Consider the following 12,274-nt stretch of genomic DNA (forward strand, 5'->3'; position numbering starts at 1 on the left):
CAGCAAGGAATCAAATACGTATTTCCTTCACTGTAAGAACATACAAGAACAAAATGTGTAGGATGGCAAGACGGAGTTTTAATCATTTTTCAATAATCATGAATGTTTTATTGAGAAAGAAATTTTTCCCTAGAACTAGAGCGTTTTCTTTGATACAATGGAATATTCATGTTTATACGTGAAATTAATATTTATACAGAATTTCCAATGAGTGGTCCTAATTTATTACTAATAAAAGCCATGACATGGTGACAGCTTGTGATCTGCATGCTCTTGCTAGCCATGCCCAGGATCTACCTATCTACTGATGTATTGTTGTCTTTTTTTTCTACTATTTTTTTTTTTAATAATTCTTTATTTTACTTTTTTTTTTTAAGTTAACGGTAAACATTTGAACAGATAACTGTTTCAATATACACTGTGTGCAGAATTATTAGGCTGCTGTCACACTAGTAGTATTTGGTCAGTATTTTACATCAGTATTTGTAAGCCAAAACCAGGAGTGGGCGATAAATGCAGAAGTGGTGCATATGTTTCTATTATACTTTTCCTCTAATTGTTCCACTCCTGGTTTTGGGTTACAAATACTGACGTAAAATACTGACCAAATACTGCTAGTGTGACGGCAGCCTTAGGCAAGTTGTATTTTGATCACATGCCATTTTTTCTACATGCTGTCTTACTCCAAGCTGTTCAGGCTTGAGAGCCAACTACCAATTAAGTAAATCAGATGATATGCATCTCTGTGTTGTCTAATGACATCCAAACCCTACATAAGGTGTGCTTAATTATTAGGCAACTTCCTTTCCTTTGGCAAAATGGGTCAGAAGAGAGATTTGACGGGCTCTGAAAAGTCCAAAATTGTGAGATGTCTTGCAGAGGGATGCAGCAGTCTTGAAATTGCCAAACTTTTGAAGCGTGATCACCGAACAATCAAGCGTTTCATGGCAAATAGCCAACAGGGTCGCAAGAAGCGTGTTGGGCAAAAAGGCGCAAAATAACTGCCCATGAATTGAGGAAAATCAAGCATGAAGCTGCCAAGATGTCATTTGCCACCAGTTTTGCCATATTTCAGAGCTGCAACGTTACTGGAGTAACAAAAAGCACAAGGTGTGCGATACTCAGGGACATGGCCAAGGTAAGGAAGGCTGAAAAACGACCACCTTTGAACAAGAAACATAAGATAAAACGTCAAGACTGGGCCAAGAAATATCTTAAGGCTGACTTTTCAAAGGTTTTATGGACTGATGAAATGAGAGAGACTCTTGATGGGCCAGATGGATGGGCCAGAGGCTGGATCAGTAAAGGGCAGAGAGCTCCACTCCGACTCAGACGCCAGCAAGGTGGAGGTGGGGTACTGGTATGGACTGGTATCAAAGATGAACTTGTGGGACCTTTTCAGGTTGAGGATGGAGTGAAGCTCAACTCCCAGGCCTACTGCCAGTTTCTGGAAGACAACTTCTTCAAGCAGTGGTACAGGAAGAATTCGGTATCGTTCAAGAAAAACATGATTTTCATGCAGGACAATGCTCCATCACATGCCTCCAACTACTCCACAGCATGGCTGGCCAGTAAAGGTCTCAAAGAAGAAAAAATAATGACATGGCCCCCTTGTTCACCTGATCTGAACCCCATAGAGAACCTGTGGTCCCTCATAAAATGTGAGCTCTACAGGGAGGGAAAACAGTCCACCTCTCGGAACAGTGTCTGGGAGGCTGTGGTGGCTGCTGCACACAATGTTGATCGTAAACAGATCAAGCAACTGACAGAATCTATGGATGGAAGGCTGTTGAGTGTCATCATAAAGAAAGGTGGCTATATTGGTCACTAATTTTGGGGGGTTTTGTTTTTGCATGTCAGAAATGTTTATTTCTAATTTTTGTGGTTATATTGGTTTACCTGGTGAAAATAAACAAGTGAGATGGGAATATATTTGGTCTTTATTAAGTTGCCTAATAATTCTGCACAGTAATAGTTACCTGCACAAACAGATATCCTCCTAAGATAGCCAAATCTAAAAAAAAACCACTCCAACTTCTAAAAATATTAAGCTTTGATATTTATGAATCTTTTGGGTTGATTGAGAACATAGTTGTTGATCAATAATAAAAATAATCCTCTAAAATACAACTTGCCTAATAATTCTGCACACAGTGTAGGACCGAAGATGCAATATGTCGAACGCAAGTGATAATGTCGGTACTAGGTATTTGCATTACATCAAATGTCTACATAAAACAATTGGATAGTATAAACAGTGTAATCACTACACAGTAACTATAAACTACAGTCTGAAAAAAGGAAAAAAAAGAAAAATGGGGGGAATCAGGCAACAGGCGTTGGTAGCGAAAATAACTAGACTAGAGAATTTTGCAGTAAAAATCTGATCATACAAGAAGGCAAACGGCAGGACCATCAAAGCTAGTAGTGTGTAACATAGATGTATGTACATATAGGCCTTGTATATTAACAGGAAAAATTAAATCACAACATTGGGTGACAGAAGGGGAAGCAGGAGCTACAAGGAATTTGAGGAATTGAAAGTGTGTATGAGTTTCCCAGCTAGATACCGTATATACTCGAGTATAAGCCGAGATTTTCAGCCCAAATTTTTGGGCTGAAAGTGCCCCTCTCGGCTTATACTCGAGTCGCGGTAGCGGTGGGGTCAGCAGGTGAGGGGGTGAGGGCGCTGAGGAATACTTACCTAGTCCCAGCGATCCTCGCGCTGTCCCTGCCGTCCCACGGGCTTCTGTGCTGCAGCTTCTTCCCCTCTTCAGCGGTCACGTGGGACCGCTCATTAGAAAAATGAATAGGCGGCTCCACCTCCCATAGGGGTGGAGCCGCCTATTCATTTCTCTAATCAGCGGTGCCGGTGACCGCTGATAGAGAAAGAATCTGCGGCACCGAAGACAGCTGTGACAGGCAGAGGGAGCCGGACGTCGGGACCAGGTAAGTATGTAAAATATTCACCTGTCCGCGTTCCAGCCGCCGGGCGCCGCTCCATCTTCCCTGCGTCGCTCCGCTCTGAATGTTCAGGTCAGAGGGCGCGATGACGCATATAGTGTGCGCGGCGCCCTCTGCCTGATCAGTCAGAGCGGGGAGACGCCGGGACCGGACGCTGGGAGCTGCAATCAGCGAGGTGAGTATGGCTTTTTTTTTTTTTTATTGCAGCAGCAGCGGCCATGGCACAGATTTATGTGGAGCATCTATGGGGAATATGAACGCTGCAGAGCACTGTATGGGGCACAGCCAAGGGGGAATATGGACAGTGCAGAGCACTGTATGGGGCACAGCCAAGGGGGAATATGAACGGTGCAGAGCACTATATGGGGCACAGCCAAGGGGGAATATGAACAGTGCAGAGCACTGTATGGGGCACAGCCAAGGGGGAATATGAACAGTGCAGAGCACTGTATGGGGCACAGCCAAGGGGGAATATGAACGGTGCAGAGCACTATATGGGGCACAGCCAAGGGGGAATATGAACAGTGCAGAGCACTGTATTGGGCACAGCCAAGGGGGAATATGAACAGTGCAGAGCACTGTATGGGACACAGCCAAGGGGGAATATGAACAGTGCAGAGCACTATATGGGGCACAGCCAAGGGGGAATATGAACAGTGCAGAGCACTATATGGCACAGCTATGGGGCAATATGAACAGTGCAGAGCACTATATGGCACAGCTATGGGGAAATAATGATCTATTTTTGTTTTTGAAATTCACCGGTAAATGCTGCATTTCCACCCTAGGCTTATACCCAGTTTTTTGTGGCAAAATTAGGGGGGTCGGCTTATACTCGGGTCGGCTTATACTTGAGTATATACGGTAACTCTTCTAGTCTCTGAATATCGTTAACTTTATTAACCCATTCGTTCACAGTTGGAGGAAAGGGTTGCTTCCAGTGTAGTGGTATCAAACGCTTAGCTACTCCCAATAGTAGCGTAACCAAGTTATGTTTTTTGGGGGTGTAGTCTTTAGATGGAAGAGAGAGTAAAATTTCTGCTGCCGAGATATTTCTATTTATCAGCTCTAAGATTCGAAGGGCTTTGTTTAATGCCCTTCCAATAGTTCTCTATTGCAGGGCACGACAAAAAGATATGTGTTAGAGTGCCCTTATATTTTTGACATCTTCAGCACCGGGGAGATTCACTCAGGCCCAAGTGGTACAGGTTTTCTTGTGTTCGGTACCATCTAGAAAGAACTTTAAAAGCGTTTTTTGTAGAAGTATGCACCGGGAAAAGCCATGCAAATTTTTTAAAATTGAGCAAACCTCCTGTTGAGATAGAGATATTTTTAATTCAGCTTCCCAAGAGGTGAGGTATAATGGCTTAAAATGCATTTTAGGATGAATGAGATTATTATCATTATTATTTATTATTATAGCGCCATTTATTCCATGGCGTTTTACATGTGAGGAGGGGTATACATAATAAAAACAAGTCCAATAATCTTAAGCAATACAAGTCCCGACTGGTACAGTAGGAGAAAGGACCCTGCCCGTGAGGGCTCACAATCTCCAAGGGATGGGTGAGGATACAATAGGTAAGGATAGAGCTGGTCGTGCAGTGGTTTGGTGGATCGGTGGTTACTGTAGGTTGTAGGCTTGTCGGAAGAGGTAGGTCTTCAGGTTCTTTTTGAAGGTTTCGATGGTAGGTGAGAGTCTGATATGTTGTGGTAGAGGGTTCCAGAGTAGGGGTGATGCGCGAGAGAAATCTTGTGTGCGATTGTGGGAAGAGGAGATAAGAGAAGAGAAGGAGACCTTGTGAGGATCGGAGGTTGCGTGCAGGAAAGTACCGGGAGACAAGGTCACAGATGTATGGAGGAGACAGATTGTGGATGGCTTTGTATGTCATGGTTAGGGTTTTGTACTGAAGTCTCTGGGCAGTGGGGAGCCAGTGAAGGGATTGACAGAGGGGAGAGGCCGGGGAATAGCGGGGGGACAGGTGGATTAGTCGGGCAGCAGAGTTTAGCATAGATTGGAGGGGTGCGAGAGTGTTCAAGGGGAGGCCACAGAGCAGGAGGTTGCAGTAGTCAAGGCAGGAGATGATGACGGCATGGACTAGGGTTTTTGCAGATTTTGGTTTAGGAATGTAAGGATCCATGAAGCATTTTTGAGCTGAAGGCAGCAGGAAGTGGAAAGGGCTTGGATATGTGGTTTGAAGGAGAGATCAGTGTCAAGGATTACCCCGAGGCAGCGAGCTTGTGGGACTGGGGAGAGTGGGCAGCCGTTTACTATAATGGATAGGTTCGTTGGGGGGTCGCGTGAGAGGGGAGAAAAATGAATTCTGTTTTGTCCATGTTAAGGTTTAGAAATCTAGCGGAGAAGAAGGATGAAAGAGTGACCAGACATTGAGGGATTCTGGTTAGTAGGGTGGTGATATCTGGTCCAGAGATGTAGATCTGTGTGTCATCAACATAAAGGTGATACTGAAAGCCGTGAGATTCTATGAGCTGTCCCAGGCCAAAGGTGTAAATGGAGAAGAGCAGGGGCCCAAGGACTGACCCTTGTGGGACTCCGACAGATAGGGGCCAAGCTGAGGAGGTGGTGTGTGAGTGGGAGACGCTGAATATTAGGTGATATTAGCATATATCTTGGAGGTTATCTTAGGAATAGGAGATTGTAACTTTAACAGAAAGTCCACCCATTGCCAGTCTGGCGTTGGTCTAGGAAGAAGTTTGGCTTTTGTAACGATATGTTGGAGGTGTTGCTTTTGGAGAAAGTCAAGTGGGTGGCTTCACACCAATGTTAAGCATTGTTCCGTAATTGAAGTCTGTTTGTTTACTAGATGCGAAATTGGGGTATCTGGAAAAGTCGTCCAGAGATCGTAGTCATCCTGGTAGTTAGAATCTAATAAGTACGGAGGAACCTTAATGGGAATATTGTCTAAAAAGTAGCAGTTGGAGAAGGAATTTGGTATAAGAGACTGCCTAACTTGTAAAGTAGTTGCTGTGATCTCATCTGTTTTGTCAGCTCTTGGGATGCTGGCAGTCCAAAATTAATTTAGGGGCTTTGCTTCCCAGCAGGGTCAGTTCTAAATTTGTGACAAGGTTCTTTGTGGCCCCTTTGGTCAGCTTTAACCATCTAGCTAGATAAATGGCTTGATAGTACGTAAATAGGTCAGGTAGGCCAAGACCACCTGCACAGTTCGGGAGTGTGAGAGTTTTTTAAGGTAATCTGAGCTTCTTGTATTTCCAGCTGAATCTAGAGATGAGTCTTTTTACAGAGAGAAAGAAGGAGCTAGGAAGGACACCATGTTCATGACATAGAAAGTCCACGTCAGGATTTCTTGCAGAAATTTTCGTGACAAAAACCGGACATTTCTGCCAGAAATCCGCATGCGTTTTTACCGCGATTTTACCGCGATTTTGATGCGTTTTTGACGTGTTTTTTGTGCGCTTTTTGTGCGTTTTTTCCCAAATGCATAGAATTGCGGGAAAAACGCAGAAAATCCTCAAAATAATGAACATGCTCATTTTTTTTACCGCGATGCGTTTTTTTCACGGAAAAAAACGCATCCATGTGCACATAACATGCAGAATGCATTCTAAATGATAGAATGCATAATGTATGCGTTTTTAATGAGTTTTTATAGCGTTTTTACCGCGAAAAAAACACGAAAAAAACGCGAACGTGTGCACATAGCCTTACTGTGATCCAAAAGCAATACATATGAATGTCTCTGTAATGGAGTGACGCAATTCAAAACGGAAAAGAGATGCAGGATGAAGGGGAGCTCAGAGAGTTGTTTTTTTTTTTTTTTAACAAGGTACTTAATTTTTTTTATGAAGCGACAGGTCCTCTTTAAGTTATAATGTTCTTTAAATAAAATCACAAAACCCCAAACTTCTGTATGATATAAGCAAATTAACAAAAATACAAAATGTAAAAATGATTACCTGCGTAGGCTGTTTTCTGTCCATTTGGGCAATATAACATTATATGGGTAATCAGCACAATCAGGTCACACAGGGAGACTGATTCTGAAATATCAAGTATAGAAATACAGACAAATAAAACTGTAACAATGATGCAAAAATATGGATTTTTGTGTTACCGTAAAATCCTTTTCTCCGAGTCGCTCATTGAGGGACACAGGACTGTGGGTGTATGCTACTGTCACCAGGAGGCTGACACCAAGTAAACATTAGCTCCACTTCCGTAGTATACACCCTGCCGCTGGCCGCAGGCAGAGTCAGTTTGGTGCAAAAGCAGTAGAATAAAAATCAGCTTTAACATAGGAAACATTATGTCTAGAAAAGACACCACTGGTGACCAAGACATCAAAAAAGAAGCAATACAGTTAACCAGTGAGGGAGCGGTGTCCCCCAATGAGCGACTCGGAGAAAAGGATTTTACGGTAACACAAAAATCCTTATTTCTCCTTCGTCTCATTGGGGGACACAGGACTGTGGGACGTCCCAAAGCAGTCCTTGGGTGGGAAAAATATTCCAACGAATAAACCCCCTAGGCACTTACCGCCTATAGGTGAGCTAAGGCTGCCTGAAGGATTGTTCTACCCAGGCTTGCATCTGCAGAGGCCTGAGTAAAAGTGTGCAGACTGGACAAAGTCGCTGCCTTGCAAACCTGTTCCGCCGATGCCTGATGCCGAAGCGCCCACTGCCCGAGTGGAGTGTGCTCTGATCCCAGCTGGAACGGCCGCTCCCCTGACACGGTAGGCCTCCTGAATAGTCAAATGTATCCACCTGGCTATGGTTGACCTTGAGGCTGCGAGTCCCCTTCTTCGACCCGCAGGAAGGACAAACAGAGTATCTGACTGCCGAAAGGGCGCCGTCCGTCAAACGTATCTCCTGAGAGCTCTCACCAAAGGCACAATGTCTTTGTTAATGTGAAAGGAGGAAACAACTTTGGGTAAAAATGTAGGTGCTGGCCTGAACACAACCTTATCTTGATGGAACTGTAGAAACGGAGCTCAGCAGGATAAAGCCGCCATTTCCGAGACCTGCCTAATGGACGTTATGGCCACTAAAAAAAAAAAACACTTTCCACGAGAGATATGTCAAGGAAATGTCTTGAAGAGGTTCAAAAGGAGATTCCTGCAGAACACTTAAAACCAAGTTAAGGTCCCAAGCTTCCAGAGGAGCCTTGTACGGCGGAACCATGTGAACCATGCGTTGAATGAAGGTTTTCACCTGAGAATTGGTAGCGATCTTGCGCTGAAAAAGAACTGACAGGGCTGAGATTTGTCTTTTGAGGGTACTTGGTGCAAGTCCGGCATCCAAGCCGACTTGGAGAAAAGCTAAAATGTTGGGGACAGAAAACCAAAGCTATGAGGAAGGCCATGCCTTCTACACCATGTAAAGAAAACCAGGTTTGATGATAAATACGAGCTGAGGAGGGTTTCCGGGCGCTAATCATAGTAGCAGCTACTTTCTGGGAAAAAACAGCCTTGGTTAGAATCCAAGATTCAATGGCGAAGCCGTCAAACTCAAAGCCCCTGAGTTCTGGTGGTAGATCGGACCCTGAGAGAGAAGATCTGGGTGCCCTGGGAGCCGCCAGGGAGTTTCGGAGAGAAGCTGAACTAAGTCTGCATACCAAGGCTGCCGAGGCCAATCTGGGGCAACCAGAATCGCTGGGATTCCCTCTGACTTGATCTTCTTGATTACTTTCGGGAGTAATGCCAGAGGAGGAAAGAGGTACGGAAGACAAAATTGGTTCCAAGGTAGGATTAATGCGTCCACTGCAATTGCCTGAGGATCCCGATATCGGGCGACAAGTTTCGGTACCTTGGAATTCATTCTGGATGCCATCAGGTCCATGTCCGGAGTCCCCCAATGTTGGCAAATCTGCCGGAAAACATTGGGATGGAGAGACCACTCCCCGTATGCCAGCCCCTGACGACTGAGGAAATCCGCAGCCCAGTTGACCTTGCCTGGGATGTAAACCGCCGAGATTATCGAGTGGTTCTTCTCGGCCCAGAGGAGGACCTGTTTTACTTTGTGCATAGCTGCCCTGCTGCGGGTACCCCCCTGATGATTTATGTAAGCCACGGACATGGCGTTGTCCGACTGAATCCGAATGGGGCGGCCTGCCAAGAGATAATGAAAATGTTGCAGAGCCATCCGAACTGCCCGAATCTCCAGAATATTGATTGGGAGAGTTGATTCCTGTGATGACCATTGCCCCTGTGCTGTGTGGTGATGAAACACTGCCCCCCATCCGAGAAGACTGGCATCGGTCGTGACTACCAGCCAATGAACTGGTGGGAAGGGCTTCCCCTGTTGTAGAGAGGGAGACATTGTCCACCAAGTGAGAGTCTGTCTGACCTGGAGGGACAGGCGACACCTGCGGTTTAGAGAGAGAGGAGTCTTGCCCAAAATGCCAGAAGGGCATGCTGGAGGCGACGAAGATGGAGCTGCGCAAAAGGAACTGCCTCCATTGCTGCTACCATCCTTCCTAAAACCCTCATACAAAACCGGATGGTATGAGGGACTGGCTGACGAAGAATCCTTACATCCTGGAGAGCCAGGATCTTGTCTTGGGGAAGAATTGTCACCCTCGGGAGGTGTCGAAGATCATCCCGAGCAAGGAGATCTTCTGAGATGGCACAAGAGATTACATCCTTACATTCACCAGCCACCCTAGATGGCAAAGAGTATCCAGCGTAATGTTGACATTTTACTCACAGGTTCGGCAGGATGTCCCCTTGACTAGGAGATCGTCTAGATATGGTAAGACGACTATGCCTCGGGAATGCAGGATGGACACCACTGCTGCCATGACCTTTGTGAACACCCTTGGGCCGGTGGCCAGCCCGAAGGGTTAAGGTACCGTCACACTCAGCGACGCTGCAGCGATACCGACAACGATCCGGATCGCTGCAGCGTCGCTGTTTGGTCGCTGGAGAGCTGTCACACAGACAGCTCTCCAGCGACCAACGACCCCAAGGTCCCCGGTAACCAGGGTAAACATCGGGTTACTAAGCGCAGGGCCGCGCTTAGTAACTCGATGTTTACCCTGGTTACCATCCTAAAAGTAAAAAAACAAACGCTACATACTTACCTACTACCGCTATCTGTCCTCGGCGCTCTGCTTCTCTGGTCTGGCTGTGAGCGCCGGGCAGCCGGAAAGCAGAGCGGTGACGTCACCGCTCTGCTTTCCAGCCGCTGTGCTCACAGCCAGACCAGAGAAGCAGAGCGCCGGGGACAGACAGCGGTAGTAGGTAAGTATGTAGCGTTTGTTTTTTTACTTTTAGGATGGTAACCAGGGTAAACATCGGGTTACTAAGCGCGGCCCTGCGCTTAGTAACCCGATGTTTACCCTGGTTACCAGCGAAGACATCGCTGAATCGGTGTCACACACGCCGATTCAGCGATGTCTGCGGGGAGTCCAGCGACGAAACAAAGTTCTGGACTTTCTTCCCCGACCAGCGACAGCACAGCAGGGGCCTGATCGCTGCTGCCTGTCACACTGGACGATATCGCTAGCCAGGACGCTGCAACGTCACGGATCGCTAGCGATATCGTCTAGTGTGACGGTACCTTAAGTCTGTGAACTGGAAGTGAAGATTTCCTATGGCAAAGCGGAGAAATCTCTGATGCGGAGGAAATATATGAAAGTGAAGATAGTCGCCTTGAATGTCTATTGACGCCAAGAATTCTCCCTTTTCCATACCAGCAATGTCCGAGCGGAGAGACTCAATTCGGAAGCGACGAATGTTGACAAACTTGTTCAAATATTTGAGGTCCAGAATGGGCCTTACAGCTCCATCCTTTTTGGAAACAACAAACAGATTGGAATAGAACCCCTGAAACATCTCGTCCTCTGGAACGGGAATGATCACCTCGCTGCGCTGAAGAGATTCGACAGCCTTGAACAAGGCTCGAACCCGAGATTCTGAACTGGGGAGCCGTGAGAGAAAAAAACGACTTGGGAGATGGCTGGCAAACTCTATCTTGTACCCTGAGGATACTAACTCTCTTACCCATCTGTCGTGAAAGACAGAGAGTCAGACCTGATGAAACCGGAGAAGGCGGCCGCCTACTCTGTTGGGATCGACCTGACCCTGCCTCCAGTCATTTGGCCGAAAATCTGTGGGATCTGGATCCCCCTGATTTTAGCTGTTGAAACCGCATTCTTCCCAATGGATTGGCTCTATAAGAGATCTGATGGTCTCTGTCCTGGTTAGGTCGACCTTGACCAGCGTGATTCGCTGCAGTGGTCCATCCTGGGTTACGAAAGGGACTATAACGTGTCTGAAATTGGCAATGGCTGCTTAAATTTTTGCTGTGGAAGAAAATAGCTTTTTCCTCCTGTAGAATCCGAAATGAGTTGATCCAGTTTTTCGCGAATAATCGGCCGCTCTGATAGGGCAGAGCAGTAAGAGACTTCTTTGAGGTAAAATCTGCTCTCCATGTCCTCAGCCATAAAGCCCTTCTGATAGAAATTGTATTTGCAGCGGCCACTGCAGCACAATTCGCCGCATCCAAAGATGTATTAATCAGATAGTTACCTGCTAGGGCGATCTGATTTGAAATCTCAGTCACCTCTGATGGCAGATCTTTATCCTGTAGAATTCTAGTCAAAGAATCTGACCAGGATATCATGGCTTTGGCCACCCAAGTTGCTGCAAAAGAAGGAGAGAGGTCTAAACCTGAAGCCTCAAATACTGAACGTGCCAGACCTATCAGACTATCTGTTGGGTCCTTGATAGATGAACCATTAGGAAGAGATAACAAGGTCTTAGAGGCTAAGCAAGATACGGTGGGATCCACTGAAGGGGTTTCTGCCCACCTTTTACGGAGCTCTGGGGCGAAAGGATATCTTGTATCTAGAGCTTTCGGCCCCGAATGGCGCTGTACTAAATCTTCAAATTCAGGATGAGTACAAAACACTCTATGGGACTGTTTGAACCGCTTAAAAGACACCTTATGACCAGAGGTCAAGGTGGATTCGTCCTCTACTCCCAGAGTCTGATTAACGGCCTCGATGAGACTGTCCACAGTCTCCTGACAATTAGGCTCTTCTAAAATTAGAGACCCTTCAGAGTTGTACTCAGAACCCTGTTCGCTAACCTCTGCTGGAGAGGGAGAACGAGTAGTGGGGACTCATGGATGTAGAAGCACCAGACGGGCCGGGGGGATGCTGTAAGGGTTCGCTTCCCCTGCGTCTGCCTAATAATAGAGCGGCCCCTGCAGGCCTGAGGCTCCTGAGAAATGGAGGACCCTTCAAACACAGAACAGTCACTGTCCCCTGGCCTAGCTGGGGCTTGAAGGGACTCAATATCCTTTGTGAGGGAAGCCATAGACCGTG

At 46.3% G+C, this 12,274-nt stretch overlaps 1 protein-coding gene across 1 annotated transcript in view; it reads right to left on the minus strand.

Moving 5' to 3' along the window:
• TBC1D32 (TBC1 domain family member 32) overlaps nt 1-12,274 on the minus strand; it is a 199,274-nt gene that overhangs the window by 59,886 nt on the left and 127,114 nt on the right. Inside the window, exon 14 of the mRNA XM_069757119.1 lies at nt 6,901-6,984. Within this exon, the coding sequence (XP_069613220.1) occupies nt 6,901-6,984 (84 nt within the window). The remainder of the gene's footprint in view (nt 1-6,900; nt 6,985-12,274) is intronic.

Source organism: Ranitomeya imitator, chromosome 3 (genome assembly GCF_032444005.1).
Source record: "Ranitomeya imitator isolate aRanImi1 chromosome 3, aRanImi1.pri, whole genome shotgun sequence".
Classification (NCBI taxonomy): Eukaryota; Metazoa; Chordata; class Amphibia; order Anura; family Dendrobatidae; genus Ranitomeya; species Ranitomeya imitator.